At 33.9% G+C, this 25266-nt stretch overlaps 1 protein-coding gene across 5 annotated transcripts in view; it reads right to left on the minus strand.

Moving 5' to 3' along the window:
* Nucleotides 1-25266, minus strand: part of XRCC4 (X-ray repair cross complementing 4) — a 304053-nt gene that overhangs the window by 149381 nt on the left and 129406 nt on the right. For all 5 annotated transcript variants that reach the window (XR_015248246.1, XR_015248244.1, XM_086697415.1 and 2 more), the window contains exon 7: nt 17660-17804. Coding sequence is in view for 3 of the 5 variants with exons in the window: in XM_086697415.1 (XP_086553541.1) it covers nt 17660-17804 (145 nt within the window). In the remaining 2 variants the exon portion in view is untranslated. The remainder of the gene's footprint in view (nt 1-17659; nt 17805-25266) is intronic.

Here is a 25266-nt window from a genome sequence, read left to right on the forward strand (position 1 = left end):
CTCTCCCTCCATGTATTTAGTTTATTGCATTCTATTCCTCTGACAGTAACACCCTTCTTTTTAGTTAGGGGATATCTCAAGTTTCTGTAACAAAGGGATGCAAAAAGCACCATAACTCAATCAAGCTACACATTTATTTTTCTCTCACAGAATAGTCTATAGGTAGGTTGGGTATTCCTCAGCAGATATGCTGCTCTGCTCCATGAGAATGTCCAGGGGCTATGATTCTTCCTTTCTTATTTCCCTGCCATCTCCTAGAATATCCTCCTAACATGCTAGGCAGAAGATGAACTGAGAAGGAAGAAATGGAAGAATGTATACCCATTCATTTTAAGGGCAAGATCCCCAAATTGCACATATTATCTCCATTCACATCCCATTGTCAAGGACTTTGTCACATGGCCGTACTTCGCTGCCAATGAAGTTGAGAAATGTCGCCTCTAGTTTGGCAGCCACATGCTTTGTTAAAACTTATGGATACATGGATGTTGGAAGAGGGTTCTATTACTAAAAAAACAAAAGAAAGGGAGTCCCACAACTATACAGTCAACTAATCTTTGACAAAGCAGGAAAGAATATCTAATGGAAAAAAGATAATCTCTTCAACAAATGGTGGAGGCATCACAATTCTGGACTTCAACAAAGCTGTACTCATCAAGACAGTATGGTACTAGCACTAAAACAGGCACATAGATCAATGAAACAGAATAAAGAACCCAGAAATGGACCCACAAACTGTTGGCCAACTGATCTTCAACAAAGCAGGAAAGAATATCCAATGGACAAAAGAAAGTCTCTTCAGCAAACGGTATTGGGAAAATTGGACAGTGATATGCAGAAGAATGAACCTGGACTACTTTCTTACACCATAGACAAAAATAAATTCAAAACGCATGAAAGACTTAAATGTAAGACAGAACCATCAAAATCCTAGAGGAAAAAACAGGCAGAAATTTCTATGACCTAGGCTAGAGCAACTTCTTACTAGACATTTCTCCTGAGGCAAGATAAATCAAAGCTAAAGTGAACTACTGGGACCTCATCAAGATAAAAAGCTTCTGCACAGAGAAAGAAACAATCCACAAAACTAAAAAACAACTAGCATAATGGAAGAAGATATTTTCAAAAGACATGTATGGTAAAGGGTTGTATCCAAAATCTATAAAGAACTTATCAAACTCAATGCTCAAAAAACAAATAATTCAGTGAGGAAATGGGCAAAAGACATGAAGAAGACACTTTTCAAAAGAAGACATCCAGATGGCTAACAGACATATGAAAAGATGCTCAACATCACTCATCATAAGGGAAATACAAATTAAAATGACAATCAGATATCATCTCATGCCTGTCAGAATGGCCAAAATTAACACCACAAAAAACAAAAGGTGTTAACAAGGATGCAGGGGAAAGGGGAACCACCTTGTACTGTTGGTGGGAATGCAAACTGGTGCAGCCATTCTTGAGAACACTATGGAGTGTCCTCAAGAAACTAAAACTAAAACTATCCTATGACCCAGATTGCACTATTAGGTATTTACCCAAAGGATACAAAAACACAGATTTGAAGGGTATGAGCAACATTATCAACAATAGCCAAACTATGGAGAGGCGCCCCCCAATGTCCATCGACTGATGAATGGATGAAGAAGATGTAATATATATACACAATGGAATATTACTCAGCCATCAGAAGAAAGAAATCTTGCCATTTGCAATGATGTGGATAGAGCTAGAAAGTATGCTAAACAAAATAAGCCAGAGAAACACTAATACCATATGATTTCACTTATATGTGGAGTATTTAAGAAACAAAACAGGTGAACTTATGGGAAGTGGAGAGAGGGAAACAAGCTACAAGAGACTCTTAACGATAGAGAACAAACTGAGGGTTAATGGAGGGAGGTGGGTGGGAGATGCACTAGATTCATGATGGGTATTAAGGAGGGCAGATGTTGTGATGAGCACTGGGTGTTTTATGTAAGTGATAAATCACTGAATTCTACTCCTGAAACTAATATTGTACTGTATGCTAACAAAAATTTAAATTAAAAAAAATATTTATATATATGTATATATATATACATATATGTCTGTGTGAATATGTGTGTGTATATGTGTGTGTGTAAATACACACATATATACATATACGCGTATATATACGTATACGTATATACATATATACATACGTATATACATACACACACACAAACAGAATAGGAATGAGGAGGCTGGCTTCAATATTCATCTCTGCAATATCTTTCTTCAGTTTATCTCTCTAGAAATATCCATTCCTCTACAAAGCCAAACTGAGTAATACCTTCTAGTCTGTCTTCTCCGACTTTATCACATCTCCCTATTTTACAGCCTGCAGATGTGATTATCAACTCTCCCTCCTCTGAAATTTCATAATTCTTGTATCTATTATGGAATTTGGCACATTTTAGTCATATACATATTAAAGACAGTTTGTCACAAAAGATAAATGTGTGCTACTGATTAATCTTCCTTCATTGTTTTATATCATATACAAAGATTTTTGCAGACATAGCCTGCACCAGCCTCTTTATTCTGAATTTCTAGAAGTGGTACGTGCAGGATAAAGCACTCAATAATGCTGGTAATGATAACACGGCCTTATTCAATACACATAATTTATCCTCATTTATTATAAAAATAATATTTAAAAAAATAACATGTAAGTTTGCTCTAGAGAAATTATTATTTTTTAGGAACTGTTTAGAAATGAAATTATTATAAGATTTTTAACTAAACAAAGTATATGTCCTAAAATTTTACTAAAAATATTTTTAACAATGATGTTTAAACAAAGCATTTCGGTGCTCTTTGTCCTTTAGTAATGATTTACCAATAACAAGCAAAATCCCTGAATAATATTTATGAACTATGATATATTTTTAATTCCTTTATTTCAGTTTTTGTTTGTTGTTCTTTATCCTCATATTTTATTTTCTTCTTCCACTTGCTATCATCTCAGTTACTTGCAGAGTTTACATCTTCTTGTTTTGACATAATTAGCTTGTAGTTTCAGATAAGCTTTGAACGTGAAACGTTCAGTTCTATTGTGATGAAACATTTTATATCATTTCATGATGTTTTAATACAAGCCAAATACCTTTTTAACATTTAGTTACATATCATAGTAAATGATTCAAGTTATAGAATTTCACTGTTAAAGTGTATATATTTTGAATATGGTACACCAAATAATAAAGAATACATGTACCTATTTTTCTTTCAATATTGAACAATAAATTAGGAACAGGGAGTCAATTCTTTTGATTAATAACTCCTCTGGCCAGTATAATGAATATTTACACATTATTCCATGTTGATAGAGCACTTAAAATGCCTGAAACAATAACTATGTTCATGCCAAATTTAGAGAAATTTGATGTAAAAAAGTCTTTCGAATGTGAGCATAATATATATGAAGTATATGATAAATTCCCTTTACCTAAAACACAGAAAGATTATAACAACTTCCAATTAAAAATTATTTTAAACAGAAACTCAAGTCTGTCAGTAATTTGAAGTCTAAATGCATATAATAGCCAAAGGGAATAGTAGGAAAGGTTGTTCCCAGGGTTAGTTATAAACAAGGAAATACTTTACATAAACATCTATGTAATCTCCAATGAAACATATTATTTTGAAATTACGTTAAAACAGAACTCGAAATACATGCACTTAGAAGACTAAATCTCTGATACATTTAATCAATATGCTTTAAAAGGGCATAAGGCCATGGTTAATACTGAATATATATATTTTTAATATTAACATTTTGTCCTTTCTGTACAGTTACAAAAATCCACTCAGGGAAACTTTATCTTAAAATATAACTGCTGATTTTATTGGCAAACCTATAATAATACCTATGATCAATCTTTACATAATTATTTTGAGCTGCAAACACAATTAATAAATCATGTTTGAAGTGCACTGACCATAATCAGTATATTCTGGAACAAGTCCAGAGGGTCATTAATCAAAACATGCGGCAAGGAAAGTGAGAGCCGCAGCCTGAACAGTTAGGTAAACACAGAGTGAAGCTAATAAAAACCTATCTTGCTTTAAAACCACCACTGTGTTTACTTTTGCAACTAAGATAAACATTATGATAAAATTAAAACTTGTATAAAAAAAAATGAGGTTTGCTCACAATGACCAAAGTAAATATATAGCAATTGCACATTCAGTTTATGTCTCTAATTTGACACTAAGGAACTTTTAAAGTTCATTTACCAAAATTCTTCATGAACTAGAAATTTGAATCTGATGAATTATATTCGCAAGAAAAATCAAACACACACACACATACACACACACACACACAAATTTCATATACATTGAGGTTTACACTAGAAAAAACAGCAATAAGTTCTCAGGAATTGTTAAGAGTTAAGATACAAACATGAAAGCAGATCCTTTCTGAAAAAGTAACATGGCCAACTACCATATTTTAATTGGCAGATGGAAATGATCAAACAGTAACAAAAAATAAGTAAATAACTTGAGTTAAGTGGAAAATTAAATCTTAAATGATTAATAATCTAAGATAGAATACAAATGCATATATATGCATCTGAAATCAATCAAAGTGTTTTTAAAACATGGAACATGGTCTTCCAATTGTATTATTTTCCTGCAACATTATCTTCTTGATTGCCAAATGAAGGAGGAAAATTTGCTAGGCTAACACATAGAGAGTTATGGTTAATCCTCAATTCCATAAGAGTTACGAGAAAAGCAAACACTCCAGGTTTGAAAAGTGCATAAACACAGTTTCCTTGCCAGGAATAGATTTCCAAGATTTAGCTGAAAACCCAGGGATAATAGTGCTTTAAAAATAATGGTGCATCATATTCCTAGAGTATCCAACCTAGACAGTATTTTCATAAACATGATCTCATGTGACCTTGATATTCATATTGAAAGGCAAGCAGGAGGTCTTATTAACCCAATCTTTGCCCTCACGGAGCTTAGTTTTATTTCTACTATGTTACTGTAGAAATTTTGAACAAGCAGTTAAATCTCACTGAAACTCATCTTAATTTAACTTTTCATAAATACGGTTATAAATAGAGCCCTAATTCAGAGTTGTCGTGAGAATTAAGTATGGAATTTAAGTGTTTAACTCATCACCTGGTATATAGTAATCAGATACATATTAGTTATTATTTTTGAGCAGGAAAATAAAGTAGCTTAAAGGAATTTTCTTTGGAATAAGATGATTCGAGATTCAAAATCAAATTTTTGGGGCAAGTTATCTAATCTGTCTAGGTCTGAGCTTCCTGATCTATGAAATGGGCATAGTTAAATGAGATAATGCATATGAAGAATTTAGTACAGGACCTAGGACATCATAAATATTCAATTAATATTAAATATTATCATTATTATGTATGGATTGATCTAATAACTTATGCAAATACAAATGTCATTAACAAAAATTAAAGGGCAAATGATTGGCTGGGAAAAACAAAGATTAATATATTTAGATATAAGAAGTTCTCATAAAACAATCGGAGACAAAGACCTCCACTGAAAATCAGCTTAGGTTACGAACACATAGTAGACAAAAGATAAAATGCGAATAATTGGTAAATACCAGAAAAACTCCAGACTTCTCTAACGGTTAAATACAAAAATTAAGCAATGAGGTAGTCATCATTGATTAAATAATTAAAATGATCTGGCAATGATCAAAATGAACTGGAGAACAAAAGGCAAACACTGCTTGTGAGGGTACAGACTGTTAAAGCCTTCTGGAGGAATTCTGGCAAAACATAACAAAAGGACTAACAAGTACATATGCCCTCTGACCTACTAACTTCACTTTTGGGAATTCACTCTAAAATAATAATCAGTCCTATATGCAAATTTATGTACAAGTATATATGGAACTTTTTGTAATAACACAAATGTGGATAAGGCCTAAATGTACAGTATGGGAATTGGTTAAAGAAATTATGGTACATTTATGCAATGGAATAGAAAATGTTTATAGTTAAATTTAAAAATAGCAGGCTACATCATAAATGGTAGGAGCCTTGTTTTGCAAATAAAGTACAGAAGAGATCTGCAAATATAGAGCATCATGGTATTACTGAAAAATAAATGGATTCCTTTAGTCAGTAAGTGGATAAACTGTGGCACATCCAGACAATGAAATATTATTCAATGCTAGAAATAAATCAGCTATCGAGTCATGAAAACACATAGAGGCACCTTAAATGCATATTGTGAAGTGAAAGAAACCAATCTGAAAAGGCTACATACCGTCTGATTCCAACTATATAATATTCTAGAAAAGGCAAAACTATGAGGAAGGAAAGATGAACTGGTGAAGTACATAGGATTTTTAAGGTAGTGAAACTACTAAGTACTACAATAGTGTATACTTGTAATTATATATATATATAATTATATATATATATATATATATATAATATATATATAATTTGGATATATATATATATATCCAAATCTTATAGAATGTATAACAAACAGTAAGAAAGATCTCTAATGCAAACTACGGACTCTGAGTGAGAAAGGTGTGTCAGTGTAAGTTTATCAGTTTAACAAATGTATCGCTCTGTTGGGGGATGTTGATGGTGGAGGAGACTGTACATGTGTGGGGACCAGGGATACACAGGAACTCTTTGTACTTCCTGCTCAATTTTGCTGTGAACTTAAAAATACTCCTAAAAAAAGTTTATTCATAAATAAATGGATCAACACTGGGCTCTTCCCCTCCTTACTATTAGGTTTTATTATTTTTTAATAACCCATGACACTGACAAGAAACATAGAAAGAAATGTATCAGAAGGCAAACAAGTTTCTTCAAAACTCCACCATAAGAAGAATCTCACTTATAGTAAATATTTTATTTCAAACTCTGTTTGACCACAACTAGGTCACTATGCAGAACTGGGCTCTCTAGGACCCTGAAAAGCTTTGAAAGACATAACTTCACTTTAGTAAGTAAGGAAGACTGACGTATGCAACCATTACTCTAAACAAAAGTGCATGTATTGTGCAATTTCATCCAGGATGATGCTGTAAGATTCTAGAATTAAAAAGGAAAGAACTGAGCTTTCCTGGGTCCAGAAAGACCATGAGTTAGATGAACTATCTCAGTGGTGGCTGTGTTAGCACCTAAACCCACTCAACGAGGTATGAAAATACTGTGCTAAAATATGCTGCATCTTTTGCTGGTCCCTGTAGCTATGTAGACTTTAATAAGATTGTATAACCTTGGCCAATTAAACCATAAACTTAATCTGAAGAGGGTGTTTGCTGATCTACCACCTACCACTAATCTAAATTATTACAGCTACACAATTACTTAGTGGGACCACTACAGGTTGATTCAGAACACACAGTTAAAATTTTTCACTACAGTCCAAGGAGCAACATCTGTGAAAAGTTATAATTTAGTAATATTTTTAAGGTTGTTTGGAACATGTTAGAACCCTTTGTTTTCACAAGATACTCATCACATAGAAGCCTAAAGCATATCTGACCCTTGCATGACATGTGTGAACCTATATATTTTTACTTGTCAGCATGTAGAAACAAAGACTATATATAAGTATCTAAGGACTACACAAATATTTATTTGTATTTTTGGACCAAATTATTTTAATGCTTTTACCCTGCAGGTGAGATAATGTTGAACTGCTCCTTTTACGGATATAAAAATGTGTTCTAATCACTAGAAATCTCTTAGAAAATGATCCTGCTGCTCCCAGCAGGTCCATATGTTGGACAAGCAGTATGTTTCCAAGGTAGGAGGATTGTGGGGAGTGGCAGAAGAAAGTCTCACATATGCACCAATTTTCCTGTGAAGTCCCCCACTATTTTTTTCTTGAGATACACTCAATGGCTAACATTCTATAATTATGGTTTAAGGTTCTTATATTTCTAAAATCATTGATTTGGGGGAATTTTGAGAGTTCATAACCCAAACTAGGGCCCTGCAAAATATTATTCCTTGGACTGTTAACTGTTTCTAAACCATTTTGGGGAGGGGAGAGGTAGATTGCTTAAGGGTGCTATGCTTAAGTACATTTCAAAGGTGACTACAACATCAAATGAATTATTTACTATGGGTTTCTCAGAGCCTTTAAAAAATGTATCTCCAAGTTCTATGGGTTGGATCACATGGAAGTGTGGAAGCTGTGGCAGACAGCCATTTAAAAAACTTATTTGAATCTGGAACCTCTTACAGATTACCTGTTAAGATCTCCTTTAGATATTCTACAGAATGAAGTCTGTTAATGTTACTGTAAAGAATAAATTATGGACTCATCATCAACTAAATTCAATACACATCTTGAATTTCTTCCCACCAAATCTCAGAGATAGAGGCTTTTTGTTCTATCTGATCCATACATTTAGCTCTGTGACCACAGGGACTAATATTCTTTTTCTAGTTAAGGACCGCTTAAAGAGTTCAAAGTTAATTTAGCAGTTGCTTCTGATAAGAACAATAAGAACTTTTTATTCCAGTTCTGGTATTGTTACCAGAAGGTCTGTACGGTGTATCCTTGGTTGCATATCCAGCATAATCCTCACTTGGTTGCATATGGGTCTGGTTCTTCCCGGTCACCTCTCCTTAGGGTTAGAGCCTTGATTCTTAGGCAAAGTTTTCATTTCTAGGTCCCTTGTTCAGATTCTAACTTCATTATCTTTTAAAACCAGTTTGCTTTCAAGAAAGAAAATCTATAGAGTTAAGAAAGAGAACACCTAGAAAAAGGTTAAGCAGAATTGGGGAAAAAAGAGGTTGAAACAGCTCAAGATGTGACAAGCATTAAAGTATTAATTAAATAATCTAATCTGACAATTTTGTTCGTTGATTGATTTAATTCACTTGTTGCTAATTTCAGTAAGACTGATACACTGACTCAATGTTGCCAAATAAGTAAATAATGAATGAAATACTTAATCAATTTGTTAAGGTCATCCCACAAGTCTACCTGGTCATCAGTGACTTCAAGGCATACCAACAGAATGCTATTAAAAGACTTTAATTACATTCACTCTTTTAGGATGTTGGAAGAATTAAGAGCTCCTAAATTTTAAAGAATTTTAAATGAAACATTCTTCCTTGTTTATTATGTTGTATTATAAAGCATGACCTCATTAAAAATTTAAGCTCAGTACCTAATAAAGCCTGAACACGGTGACATTTCATTTTAGATACATATCGTGCCCTTATATATTTACAGAGTAATTTCACAATATTTTTGTTTACACTATTTTACCTGATATTAATAAAGTATATAAATATGAAAGTAATTTTATAATTTCTGTGGTCTTTTACAGCTGGTTCATTTTAATACACAGGATTAAAAAGTCACACCAAGCAACTCTATAAATCACAATTTCAACTGATGTAAGATAGTAAATAGCAAGGAATGTACAGCATATGGTTATGTTGAATAATAACTCTTAAGTGTTGATGCTAGTTGACAGAACAGGATGAATGTACCCCAAGAATAATCATATTGTGTGGATTAGTCACACTAAAATTTTTTTAATGAATATTTATCAATATATAACACATTCAAGGATTTCAGAGTTTTACTAGAAGTAGGAACTCTTCAAAGATCTAAAAATATTCCTGAAAAAAAGTATTAATATTTACCATAAAAAGGCAAAATAGCAGTACAATCCTGCACCTCAGTCAGGACTGCTAACACATGCCAATTTAAGCTATTATCCCTGGGAGCACTCTACATAAGTTTCGGTATGTTTTCAATTTTCTAGTTTCCTGTGTTTCAAGAGAATGAAAGTTGTCATTGGGAATCCAAAATTGTACAACATTAAGCAGTTTGAAAGTAGCGTTAAAAAAGAAGAAAAAGAAATTAAGTACAATAGCTTTAGATAATTTTAAGTGATCATATCTAAGAAGATGTAATAAGGATGAAAATATCAGAGTTTTCTAGTCAATATGGTACTTTATAACTCTTATGAGCATGAGTTTAAAACCAGTATTAAAAAGTAGGGAAAACAGAAGAAAAGTCTCCTGTGATATGAGAAACAAAAATGCTAATATGTATACAAGGAAAGGATGAATTTTTATTAAGAAGCTCGCAGCCAGCTTGGTGTGGCCTCTGAGCAGTCCTGTCTCATCACACTTCCTCCCTTCTGGCTCCCTCCACGCCATCGCTTATGCATTACACCTGGGTCATGCTCACAGGCTGTTACCTCTGGATTTTAAGCACTCTGCTCTCTACTCCACCATTGCATTCCTCTTTATCCTTCAGATTACAGCTCAAATGATTCCTCAAGCCACAAGCTCCCCTTGCCATGTTTCCCCTAAATCCTGAAATACTTCAAAAGTTTGCATTATATATTGATTTAATGATATAATTAACGCTTGTCTTCTCTCATATAGACTAAGCTTTTTGAGATCAGGGCCTCTCTCAGTAGTATGTCCCTAGTGCTCTGTAAAATGAAGGAAGGGTGAATGAATGAATGAATGAGGGAAAGCAACAGAATTCTTTTCTTCTCAACAAACAGTATCTACTGTGTATTTCTATTGTCAATGTAAAATCATGTAATAGTCATACAATGAATATAAACCACTCAGAGGCTACCGCAGAGAATACAGAGGAGATAAAATCAGGAGGGACTTACAAAAACAACTGAAAGCCAGCATATTCTTAGCACTGAAAACAAGTAATGAAGTCAAACTTCCCAGGTAAATGTAATGCTATGTAATGGTTAAAATGCTATGGTAATGTAAACTATAAACTCAAACTTTCTGTGCAATTTTTCTTCACTGAGAAGTATAAAAAATTATACAATACATTCATTCTCAGTTTAACTTTTTTCTAATTAAACATGGCTAAGAATACAAAGAAAAACAATATGGTAGAATAACTTTGTTTACATATAAAATTCATTAACTATTCAGACTTCTGAAAACTTTTGATACTGGTCATGTAGGAGTTACCTCTATTGAATGTCCGTAGAACATACACTTAAGGAGATGTACAACCAAATATTTCATGTACTTTTACCATGTAGTAAGGTTTGTAAGCAGGCAATACTTAAGTTAGCAGAGTAAAGTGCAAGAAAACACCATTGGTCAAACAACTGCATTACCTATAGTGACTGGTTGATGCAGAACCAACAGTTTAATTTAGTAACAATAACAGTAACAGTAATAGGATGATAATAATAATTAAACTGGTTTTATGGCTAAATTTAGCAATTGGAATTACTCATGCATGAAAAGACAGTCTCTCACTCTTTTATGAAAAATGGAGAATGTGTTATTCAATGATCCACAAAATAATTGTTTAAAATCACTCACTGTGTGACCTTGGATCAGTTACTTAAATTTTCTGTACCTCTGTGCAACAGAGTTTTTGCATTATGTGACAGAATTTGGTTAATGATTCCATAGTACATAGCTCCCACTTGACACGGTATTATTATTTTTTAGAGTAAACTCAAGGACTTAGAAAATTACATTTGTCTTGGGTTACAAAATATTTTGAAGATATTGGGAGTGACACATTTTTTTTTTAGAACTTTCAAAACATACCACAATACTTAATTATAAAAGCTGTGACCATTACAAATGCCATTATAGTTTACTATTTTTTAATAGTTGATATTTTCTTATATGGCTAAATAATTATTTTCACATAAGGATGGATTTTTACTTTGATACAGTGATAACATTAGATAATCTGTTGAGAAATTATCTTCATTATAGGTTTTACATTTATTGACAAATTAATATGCTAACTTTTCCTGTGTGAAAGTTATCTAGCTGTTCACTAATCATGCTGCTATTCACTCATTAAATGGTGTTTTAGAGACCAGACACTGAGAAGTCACCTTTGCTTTGCCTGGTTCTTTATACCCGTCTGAAGAAAAACCTGCTGTGTTTCTATCTAGAAAGGAGCTAAGAGAGGGTCAGAATGAAGAAATTGAACAGACTTGAGTCATCTTTATGTGGTTTCACTATTTAGTATTATCTTATTCCTGAAATTTTATATATATATATATATATATATATATATATATATATATATATGTAATTTTTTTTTTTTTAATCAAAAGCAAATAGGGTGCCTCGGTGGCTCAGTCAGTTAAGTGTCTGGCTTTGGCTCAGGTCATGATCTCATGGTTTGTGAGTTCAAGCCCCACATCAGGCTCTGTGCTCACAGCTCGGAGCCTGGAGCCTGCTTCGGATTCTGTGTCTCCCTCTCTCTCTGCCCCTACCTTTGCACTCTCTCTCTCAAAAATAAATAACCATTTAAAATTAAAAAAAAAAAAAAAGCAAATATATGAGGCTTGACTTCACTTTTCCATCTTTAGTATAACATAAACAGTATACTTTAATATTATCTTGTAGAAGATGGTAAACATTTCCATAGTACCTCTCACTCACATTTTCTGATAAAAACTGTATTGTGTATTTTACTATTTAGTATTTTTATTGGTACAAATAACTTTACTACAAAGTCTTCTTTTGTAGACTTCTGTAGACTTATTATGTATTTAATATTCATAATGTGCCCATAAATTTTAAAAGTTTATTTACAAATTGATTTACTTCTCTCAGTTGAAAAATAATGCAATTGGTATCAAACACAGCTAAATTACAATTTCATAACTTTCTAAACACCTTTTTCTCTGACAACTTCACATGTACATTAGTTAATCCAGATGTGGGTATTTACTACTGAGGGCTGAAAAGAAAGTGGCCCCTAATTCTAAACTTCTTGTGTCCTAAACCCTCTTTGAAAAATTCTAGGGCCTCTACTCCTTTCAAATATTCCCACTGGGCATGTTCCACATTTATTCCTTGACTTCCCTTGGTTTCTCCTGGTCTGCATTTCAAAAACAAAGTGGAGGAAGGGATGATCATAGGTACTCCGACTTAATTTAAAATTTTATTATGTCTACTGGAGTTTATGCAAGTCATTTCCTCTTTCTGGAACTTAGTTTTCTATTTGCAAAATGAAAGGATCAAACCAGATGATCTGTAAACTTTCCCACTATCTATAATTTTATTATGCTTTTAACTATGCACTACTTTCAAAACATAAATATGAGTTAGCAATAAATTATTTACACATTTATTAGGTATTAGCAATTAAAATTCATGAAAAAAGGGGGGGCACCTGGGTGACTCATGGTTCATGAGTTGAAGCCCCGTGTCGGGCTCTGTGCTGACAGCTCAGAGCCCAGAGCCTGCTTCGGATTCTGTCTCTCTCCCTCTTTCTGCCTCACCCTGCTTGAGCTCTGTCTCTCTATCTCTCAAAAATGAATACACATTAAAAAAAAATTTTTAATTCATGAAAAAAGTAAGGTTAAAAAATGCAGGATGTTGATGAATGAGAAAATTATTTTTTTTTAATTTTTTGTTTAACCTGTATTTATTTTTGAGAGAGAGAGAGACAGAGCATGAACAGGGGAGGGGCAGAGAGAGAGGGAGACACAGAATTGGAAGCAGGCTCCAGGCTCTGAGCCATCAGCCCAGAGCCCGACGCGGGGCTCGAACTCACGGACCGCGAGATCGTGACCTGAGCTGAAGTCGGACGCTTAACCGACTGAGCCACCCAGGCGCCCCGAGAAAATTATTTTTTAAATTGATGTATTTATAAGTATTTCACATTATAAAATTTTTACTGTATTTCTAAATACCATGGGTTACTCTGTACTCTTAAAAAAACTAAATACTAATGTATGCTAATCTATGTATATACTAATCTATACTAATACTAATCCATAACACAAAATCATGGTAACTTTTAAATTTATTTAAGCATTTATTGTGATATTGTCATTGGTATAGTGGCAAGGTATGAGAGAAGAGAGAGATACAAAATATATAAGAATTGTGATAAATTTTTTATATGTGACCTCTTATTTACATCTTACACAAACCCTACAAGGTAGATATTAATTTACCCTTCTTACAGATGAAAACAACTCAGACACAGACTTATATAATTATTTTTCCAGAGCAGCACAACCAATATTTTGTTGCAAAGCCCATGCTTGGTTCACTGCCTGAAGGGGCTTATAATCTACTGAGAAACAGGAGTATACACAATTAATCTTGTGAATGCAAGGACAGAGTGAGGGGATAACACCAGCCTTAAGGTTCTAGATTGGAATCTTTAGAATTATACTCAAAATTTTTAAGTTATATCCTAAGTGGGAGTGGTTTTAGGGTATTTTATGTGCAATCTGAGATCTACGTTTGATCTGTGTTAGAGAGGTATGTTTAGAACTAATGGATGGGGTCTCTAATCCCACTTCACCAGCATGGCAATATTAGAAAGTCAGAATATGTTACTTGTGTATCATATTTAAGTTGTGTTCATGGTTAAAAAGTATAATAACCTAGCTCCTTATGAGTGAATAAGACAGCATTATGAAGTGGTAATTTTAACTTAGGTAGTAGTTTTAATTTAAAAACATAAAATAAGGGTTAATCATCACTATTTGAGAATGAGTTATTTTAAGTTTTCTTTACAGTTAATAGCTTGTTTTTTGTTTTTTTTTGTTTCATTGAAGCTTTCTACTGTTTTTGATTAAAAAAATGGGAAAGAACGAGCACTTGAAACTTTAAGAGCCATAAAATTTGTCTTCTGTATTCAAAATGGAAGAAAAACCCAAATGTATAAAAAAATAAAATTAAATAACAAAATATATACTTTTTCTCTCTGCTTTACTTGGGCAGAGCAAGAGGAATTGTAGAGCAGGGTATCAACCACTCAACACATGATTGATAAGTGTTACACTAAATTTTCTTCAATCTTTAAAATTCTTCCTGACATCTAACATATGTTTTCCATTTCTTCTTAGGACCAGTTGAGCCTTAAGGTCCAAAGTAATAAAATTAGCAGACAATTCAAAGAAGCTGATATGGTTTTATATCAACTTTTAAAGTAGTGAAAATATACAAAATAAGTACTAACATGATTATCAAAATATAGAAAAGGAAAACATGAATTGCATATAATTGGTAGAAGCAAACACATTGCCTTTATTAAAAATCCTGAATAACATATTTAGTCTTGATTCAGATCTAAACTTCTTTCATCTCTGTACCATGTGTACTGGAAACCTGTTCAAGCAATATCATGTAATCAGAAAACGTTAGTAACCTCAAAACCTTGTATATGCTTCACACGCAGAATGAAAAGAACTAAGGTGCAGCTCTCTAACATAAAACCAGTACATTTCATTCTTCCCCCAGACCCTGAAATCTTCATCAGACAAAACAACTGAACCAAAAGTTCCATGAAGACAGAGGCTGTCTGTTTTCTACTCTCCTGAATCCCCAACATCTAGTTTCTGTCTAGCACACAACTGATACTCATTGCTCATTTGCCTACAGAGTGACTGAATGAAGTACAGAGCTTGAATACTTCAAACTGCTTGTAATTTTATTTTTTCCTATAATGATACATAGGAATAGTCTGGCTACTCTAATATTTGCAAATTGGAAATATTTTTGGTTCGTTATTTAAAAGAGATAATACATGGGTGGCTCAGTTGCTTAAGCGTCTGACTCTTTGATTTCAGCTTAGGCGGTGATCTCACAGTTGTGAAATCAAGTCCACATTGGGCTCCACATTGACTGTGGAGCCTGCTTAAGTTCTCTCTCCCTCTCCTTCTGCCCCCTCCCTGGCCCATGCTCTCTCTCTCTCTCAATAATAATAATAATAATAATAATAATAATAATAATAATGATAAATAAAAGAGATAATACAATACCTTTGAATTCTATGAAGCCAGAGGTTTATGAGCTAATGAATAAATTCAGAAGCTGAGTACAAACCAGTAAGAGTTTAATGTACACTGGGTTTTTGTATGTATTGTCTGGAGACATAAGGGTATAAAGACCTAATGCATTTTCAATACCAGTAAATCAGGCCAATGGTGGAGAGAATAAAAACCCAATGATAAATAGACAAACAAAACAATTTCACTCTTAACGGTACAATGCTTACTTTTATACCATAAACTCAAAAACTCCCTTCTGTCAGGCTGTCAGTTTCCTGAAGGTTTGGACTGTGTCTGTCTTGGCATCCTCAATGTCTACAACAAAACTCTAAAACGTTTTGCTCTCAGGAACAAAAACTTTTATACTTGTAAAAGTGTAAAAAAAAAAAAACTTTTTCACTTTTGAAAGTTCTTGAGAATCTCAAGAGCTTTTGTTTATATGTATTATATTTATCATATTCAAAATTAAAAACCCGGGACATTTTTAAATCTTTATTAATTCATTAAAAAAAATAAACCTAGTATATGTCAACATGAATATGATATTCTTTATGAAAGATCATTATATTTCAACAAAAAATCTTGTGAGGGCTATGTTTATACTTTGTAAAATCTGTTTCATGGCTGGCCTGAATGAAAAGAGTTGGATTCTCATAAGTTTCCACATTTAATCAGATGTGACATGTTATTCTAAGTGAAATATATGAAGAGACTGGCTTCACACAGGTATGGAACTGAAGAAGAGATGAGCTTGGGGACTGTCCTAGGGGGTCATCATTCCACACTGTGAAACCACTGATCTGTAATATCATTTGTCATATGACTATTGTTCATTAACTATTTGCTAAATTAATAAAAAGTTTAGGGAAAAAGAAATAAACTCTCAGGGCATATAGATAGAGATAGAGATAGAGGTAGAGATAGAGAGAGAGAGAGAGAGAGAGAGAGAGAGAGAGAGAGAGAGATAGAGATAGAGACACAAATGACTGGTACATTCATTTAGGATTCAACTGATAATTATTCTTTATAAATGCTATTTTGCTGAAATAAAATGTTAATTATCCCAACTCCTCAATTCACTACAACTAAATTGGGATGCATATCAAAAGAGGGTATCTGAATGAAAGAGTGAAAATCTGTAAAATTAAAGCATGTAATCAAAATTTTAATAGAGAGATAGAGATGACTAGGAAGAGACATTTCACTTGAAAAAATTCCAAGCATAACCAAATCAGGTAGCTAATTCAAATGCTGTATGAGTCTGCTTAAAGCAGTAAATCAGATTGAAACACTACTGAACACAAGCTGGATTCTAATATTTTTAATTTTTTTTTTCAACGTTTTTATATATTTTTAGGACAGAGAGAGACAGAGCATGAATGGGGGAAGGGCAGAGAGAGAGGGAGACACAGAATCAGAAACAGGCTCCAGGCTCTGAGCCATCAGCCCAGAGCCCGACGCGGGGCTCGAACTCACGGACCGCGAGATCGTGACCTGGCTGAAGTCGGATGCTTAACCGACTGCGCCACCCAGGCGCCCCTGGATTCTAATATTTTTAGTGTCTACATGCCATTTCTAATTAATCTATAAAAACCACAAGAAAAAAACATTTTGATTATATTTTTAGCACTTCTGCTTTCAATATTAATAAGAATTAACCAAATACCAGAGAAAAGACATTGATTTGAACATTTTACAATTTCCCAAATCACAATTTTTGTTGTTTAAAAACAGCCTTAAGTAAATTCAGAGATTTAAGTAAATAAAATTCTTGAGATCAGGTATTAGATTTTTAAAATAATATCTCATCATGTGGCAATAAATAAATAAATAAATGAATAAATAAATAAAATTACTTACTTTTCCTTTTCTTGAGGCTGAGTCACCTGAGAAGCCATTTTAGGTTCTGTTCCAAGATTTTTTTGCATCCGCTGCCTCCTCTTTCTACTTGGTGCAATATCAGTGACATCAGGACTTGAAATGATGGAATCATCTCTAGAAGTAGCTAAAATAAAATGATATGAAAATGTGACCCAATGAAATTATGCATATAATTTGTAAGAACTTGCTGCTTTAGCACTGATATGAAGTGGCACAATTAAAATATGGCACAACTCCTTTTTTTGTTTTAATTCATGAAGATTTGGTAAAGCGAACCAGCTAGATTGTAATACTTTAATATAAAACATAAAGTTTACTGTATACATGGAATAACTTGATCAAAACGGTCTCTGCCTATCTTGCACAACAACCTTCCCAAATACATGATAGGCAGTTTGATCTCTCAGTGCTAGAATTAGATAGAAGTGCCTTAGAGGCACCTCTAAAAGGCGTCTGGGGGGAAAACACTGCTATAGGAATAGGATAAATCAAATTGATAGTAAACAGTAATTATGAACAGGAATGGGGACTTTTGCTAGTGATCCAGAGATAATTTCATACTCTTCAGCCAACCGTGGGGAATAAGCACAAGAGAAATGTAAGAAAACTCAAACAAATGTCTCTACTGAAGCTAACCCATTAAACTACCCCTAAAAGTACTTATACACCTGAAACAGAAGCAAGAAAAGAAACATGTTTGATTTATATTCCTTATTCTCTATAAACAACTTAGTTCCAAAGAGCTTTAGGGAAGTTCAGAATTCTTTCATCTAATATAGTATACTCCATTCTAATACATATTTATATAAAAGAGCCCCTTTGCCATTGGTAAATAATGAACAATAGCAACATAATTTAGACTTTGGGTATCTTGCTGCTTCATAGGATTTTTTTCTAGCATGTTGACATTTTATAGTGATCAGAAGCAAGTTTTCACCCCAATTAAAGAGAAAGTCTTAACAACGTGTAAAGTCCTAAAAAAGTGCAAATGAGCGGCTAAAAATCCTGTACAGGTCAATTCCTTTAGTATACATAGGGGCTAGTTTAGTGGATTCAAGAACCCTACACTTTACAACAGTTAAGCTTTCTGTTCAAGAAAGAAGCTGTGAACATGTTTCTCCCTGTAGCTTGAATCAGATGTTCAATTTTGATGAAAAGTACTGGAATCAAATGCACTCAGTAACTGCCATCTCCTTGATTTGAGGGGAAATGTGATGCAAATGGTTAGTTGACTGTGATGTTAGGTGAAAATGTTGGCAGAGAGTTAGTGGAGTTAATATTTTCATTAGGTTTGTAACCAAAGAACTAACAACAACAATGTAAAGCTGCATAGATTTTGAGTGGTATGCCTAAAATTAATTTCCCCCATAAGCTCATTTTCAGTGCACAATTCTGCAGAATGAGTGGTTTATCAGGCACACATGTATCACATTCTAGAAGAAAAGTCTGTATTTTGAGTTCTCACTTGTACCCCATGCTTCTCTGGGTGGCCTGAAATTACTTGAATGTTGTTGACCACTCTCTTGAAAGTGTTTTGTTTTTATTTGTGTTCTTAAAATGCCTACTATTTTTCAGAACGTATCGGTAGACACTTCGCTAGAACTTAATACTGTTACCTTCATCTTACTTATAAAGAAACCACAGCTTTAGAGAGCTTAAGTAACTTGACCTCACACAGCCTTTGAGTTGATATTTTATCACATAACAACTAAAACATATTCCTCCCTAATGGATAAAGTATTCCTTGATAAATATTAACTGAATAACAATCTGAAGCTGTGTAAGTTATTACGGCACAGAATTTCCACTAGGTTTCTTATACTTTATTTTACTAATCCCTACAAATGAGTTAGAGAAGAGTAGACAACAAAGGGAGTTTCTCTGAACACAAGCTGAATAACTTCCTTAATTTATTAGGCTATGAGAGGACTATGGAAGATACCTGGTTTCCTGATTTCTTTCCCAGTTTGCTCTCACCTAGGAATTACTCAAGTCACATAAGCAATAAACAAAGTACAGACTTGTCTATGAACAAATCTAGTAAGAGTGTCAGAGTTATTTCAATTGTTGATAGACTTGAAAAATGAAAAAAAATTGCATTTAATGACATGTTGGACATCCAGAAGGTAATAATATTAAATTTGTTTAAATTAAAATGTTAAGGTAAAATTAAAAAAAAAATTACCAAGAAGTTCTGATATTCAAATCAAAACTGCCAATAATGACTTAACACATTGGTACCAAAGAGGATGTTTTACATGCAATATGGTTACACTATGTTATAAGCTTTAGGATTTACTTTAAAATACAATGCGTATTAAATGTGGGTTGTTAGGGTGAGCTATATCCCTGGTGCTGCTAGCATCTACTGAAAGATGCACAGCTCAGGAGCAGATTGTTGGGATTCAAAGCCCATACACTTGAGGGAGCTACTAGAGGCACTTTTGTTATTTGTATATAAATGAATAATAGTTTATTAATTAATATACTGAATGACAAAAATGTGTATCACTTGGTGAACACAAGGCACGAAAACAAGCAAGAGGAATATTGCATATAGGCTCTCATGAGTGAAATTAAATGTATTCCAGATACACAAATTGACTAAAATATTTTAGAGGTACTCTCCACTACTTTATGAAGACAGTATAATCCACTGAGGTCTGTTTAATCTTGGAGATGATACTCTCTGCTAAATTTTTAAGTGGTTCTGGGTCCACTTGTGAACTCTGGACAATTGTGGTCACCTGATACCAGAAAGAATCATCACTCTTGCCTCAGGAATCACTGTATTTGCCAAAAGTAATCTTCTTATATGAGAGTGTGACTGAGACCCCTAAAAAGACAGATAGCTGGAATTTCTTCAAGTTTATATAACCGGTCCATAAATTATTTTGTGCTTACTTGTTAGTAAATATTGAGAATTGTATGTGTGTTGGGGGGAACTTAATCTGATAATTTACTATTATCCTCATACTTCAATCTTCTTAATATCTTTCATTATTTACCACAAAGAACCTAAAAGTTGTGTATAACCAAGTGTTTCTGGTCAGTTCACCGCACCATTTTTATTCCTTTTTCTTGAAAATTACAGGTAGCCTATCTATAATGTGGTCATGAGGGAAAAGGGCTAGCATGTAAGTTAATTACTATTTAAATGGAATATATCTTGTTTGGTTTTGTTTTTTTACTATGGGAAACAGTTTTCCTTCAGTTTATTCTACACATGTAATAGAAAACTGTATCATAATAGATTTTCTTAATTCATATATTCCTTTAAAATAAAGTTTTGGTTGGGGCACCTGGGTGGCTCGGTCGGTTAAGTGTCCGACTTTGGCTCAGGTCATGATTTCACGGCTGATGGGTTCAAGCCTCGCGTCGGGCCCTGTGCTGACTGCTCAGAGCCTGGAGCCTGCTTCAGATTCTGTCTCCGTCTCTCTGCCTCTCCCCTGCTTGTGCTCTGTCTCTCTGTCTCTCTCACATATAAAAAAATAAATAATAAATAAAATAAAAAATAGTAAAATAAAATAAAGTTCTGGTAATGTTTACATAGTCTTTAATGAAAGGGAAAAGGTTCCATTCTATTCTTTCCTCTCCATCAATGCCAGAAACCAGAAAGAAGAGGCACAAGTTCCACACCTGGTACCTAAGTGTTAAATTTTTTTTAATGTTTATTTATTTTTTAAGGAGAGAGAGAGAGACAGAGTGCAAGTGGGGGAGGGGCAGAGACAGAGGGAGACACAATCTGAAGCAGGCTCCAGGCTCTGAGCTGGCACAGATCCTGATGCGAGGCTTGAACCCAGAGACTACAATATCATAATCTGAGCAGAAGTCGGATGCTTAACTGACTGAGCCACCCAAGGCGCCCCTGGTATACACACACACACACACACACACACACACACACACACACACACACACACACAATGAAGGTAAATATGGGACTTCCAAGTCTGTATTATTCATAACCTTACATATTTTTAAGGGCAACAACTGAAGTTTTCACTTTCAAGTAATGCATCCCATTTTTAAGGAAGAAATCAATTCTTACTAACTTTACCAGACTGTATACACTTATTTTACATATGAAAAATAACTTGAAAAGAGATGGACAAAAATGGCAACTGTTCAAAGATAACGAGAAGAAATGTAGTCTGGTTGGAGTAGTGTCCATGAAAGATGCAGAAAATGACTAGATAAGTAAGGACAGCAAGGAAGGAGGGGAGGGAAAAAGGAGATCCTAAATAAATATGCTAAATAAATTTGCTACCTTTCAAATCTAGGCAGAGAAGTATGAATTTAATATTGAATGTTTTTTTTCCCCTGAGATTTCACCTCCAGAATTCTCAGTTGCTACTATTATCATCAGCCTCTATCATGACAATTTGTCTTTCACCATTTCCAGGATTTTGTTTCAAAGAGAAAACAAAAGAAAAGAAAAAAAAAACAACTATTGCCAATGAACTTACTACAGCTGAAACACTGATAGGCAGAGCTGTGGGATGAATTTCAAGTTCCCATTAGGTTCACTGAATCCAGAAAATGGAGAATCTTTACACAAGCCTTGTTATTGTGAAAGGTGGCTCCAGGGAAAGCCACACTTCTTCTCATCTGACAGAAGAACTGCAGGAGTTTGGCAGGAGTAGTTCAGACATGAGAGACAGTGTTGGCTTCCCTGGGTACTCTCCACGTCTCAATGTCCAGACGAAAGGACACTGTTGGCTAAACTGCCAGCCATCTGCATAAATCTCATAAATTTACCTGGTAAACTACCCGCTCAACTGTGTACTCTCTTCCATCACAGCCCAATTCAGTCACTTCGGTCACGCTAGTAGCTCCAATCCACAGCAATCTCTCCTTTCTCTGTAAGTTTCACACACACTTCACTACACACACACTGTCATATACTGTTACTCTTTTTGTGGATACCTCTTGTTTCTCCAGTTAGATCATGAACACCCTCCAGCCAACGGCCATGCCTTACACTTTGCTATATCCCTAATGTATTACCCACTAGTGTTATAATGATCCTGAAATCATTGTTTCACTGTATGCTAATTTGGATGTAAATTTTAAGAAGTAAAAAAAAAAAAAAATACTGTTATAATGAGAAATGTGAAGACTTGAACCCTGTATATTTGATTTTTAAATCAAAACTTACTCATTTACGGCCCTCTAGATGAGCTGTAGGGAAAAGCAGAATCAGAAGATCTGGGTCTGGGTCTCTAATTCTGCCATTTACTTTGACCATATTACAGAATTTAAATTCCTAAGATGAGAAGCATATTTTAAACATGATTTCTGACATGATTAAATGAGATAAAATGTTTATAAATTTTTATAAATTTTTATTTAGTTTATAAATACCAGTATTTAAATATTTTTAACAAAATTTGTATGTCCTTATAAAAGATCAAGTTGAGATTAATTTAGATGACTCTGAGGAACTTTTAGGCTATCATCCATAGCTTAAGAGAGACATAAAAGAAAAAAAACCAAAGTAAGATGAATTTATGGTTTTCCAAATTCAAAATTACCCAATTGTCATAGAACTATTATCTGTTATAAATATACGGTAGCCAGTCTGCTGTGGCTGCTTTCACTATTTTATTCATTTACTCATTTCACAAATATTTATCGTGTTTATATTCAATAAGTCATTTTGTTTTATTTCAAAACACATAAAATATTGAGAGGAAACCCCAAAATCCAAACCTTAAGACACTACCCTATGTAAATCTGAAACTTCAAAAAACACTATTTCTTTCACTAGGGAAAACAACCAACCAGTGACTTGGGCTACTTCATGTTTCTGTAGTTTCTCTTACTGACAGGTATAAAGATAAGTAAAAAAGAAGCTGAGATAAGGTAGGTCACACCATTCTTCAATGACCAGTATCTCAAAGTGGCCTATCTTGAGGTAGTAAATTTCTAATCTGACCAAAGAAGCAAACATTATTTTCCCTCACCATTCATCAAAGAGCCCTTTTTCAAATCTGTAATCAGTTGCTACCCAGTTTTCACAATCTAATCTGAATAAATGATGACCACCTTACACAAAAGGTCAATGGTTTAACTTATTAATCAATAATGACCAAGTAAACTGATAATTAACATCACACTAAACACTTAAAAGAGTGTGTGTGTGTGTCTGTGTGTGTGTCCACATATAAATACTTTTCCAAAAACCAGCCTCCTCTTTTAGCCGGCACAGCTGGAAGTGAGACTTAATGACAAATACCTACTGACATTGGGGTAATGGAAGAGGTCATCTTTGGAAATCCAATACACTCAATGTCAGAGGCAGGGTGGGCTACTAAAGATAAAGTACAGACTCCAGAAGTATTCACAGCAAAAAAAAAAAAAAAAAAAGATAATTTGAATATATTAAGTATTGTTCTGCACCTACAAAACAATGCGATTGTTTAAAAAACTGAATGAACTCATTTCTTTAAATCATAAAGATTCAGTCATTCCTTTACTTTATTCAACACGTATTTATTAAGTGTTTTCTATGTGTCAAGGACTATCCAGAAGATACCACTACCAGGTATTCAAAAAGATTACAGTTAGGTAGAGAGGAAGAACACTACTATTTGCAAGAAAACCATAAGTCACATAAGCAATTATAAAGGAACTACTTTAAAAGTTCTAAGGTGCAGCTTTCCAACCTTTTACTATTTTTTCCAAATTAATCTGTGAAGATTTTTCTTTTCATTATTAAGCACTAATTATAACTTGATTTCTCACATTACTTTTCTTCTTATATGAATATTTCTTTTGAAAGCATAATCATCAGTACCAGATGGCTCTGAGGTAGACTTCCCAAAAGAGAAAATTTAAAAGGCTAGCTCACTTTGAGTAAACTGACAAGAAAAGATTGGGTTTTAAAATTAAGTTTTGGGGTGCCTGGGTGGCTCAGCTGGTTAAGTCCAACTTCGCCTAAGGTCATGACCTTCCGGTTCATGGGTTTGAGCACCACATCAGTCTCTGTGCTGACAGCTCAGAGCCTGGAGCCTGCTTCTGATTCTGGGTCTCTCTCTTTCTCTGCCCTTCCCCCACTTGAGCTGGCTCTCTCACACTCTCTCCCTCAAAAATAAATAAACGTTAATTTAAAGCAGAGACAATACCTATCCTTCTCAAGCTTTTCCAAAAAATAGAAAGGGAAGGAAAACTTCCAGACTCATTCTATGAAGCCAGCATTACTTTGATTCCTAAACCAGAGACCCAGCAGAAAAAGAGAACTACAGGCCAATATCCCTGATGAATATGGATGCAAAAATTCTCAAAAAGATACTAGCAAATCGAATTCAACAGCATATAAAAAGAATTATTCACCATGATCAAGTGGGATTCATTCCTGGGCTGCAGGGTTGGTTCAACATTTGCAAATCAATCAATGTGATACATCACATTAATAAAAGAAAAAAAGAACCATATGATCCTGTCAATCGATGCAGAAAAAGCATTTGACCAAATTCAGCATCCTTTCTTAATAAAAACCCTCAAGAAAGTCAGGATAGAAGGAACATACTTAAACATCATAAAAGCCATTTATGAAAAGCCCACAGCTAACATCATCCTCA

This window comes from Puma concolor, chromosome A1 (genome assembly GCF_028749965.1).
Source record: "Puma concolor isolate L17-30 chromosome A1, mPumCon1.1.hap2, whole genome shotgun sequence".
In the NCBI taxonomy this organism is placed as follows: Eukaryota; Metazoa; Chordata; class Mammalia; order Carnivora; family Felidae; genus Puma; species Puma concolor.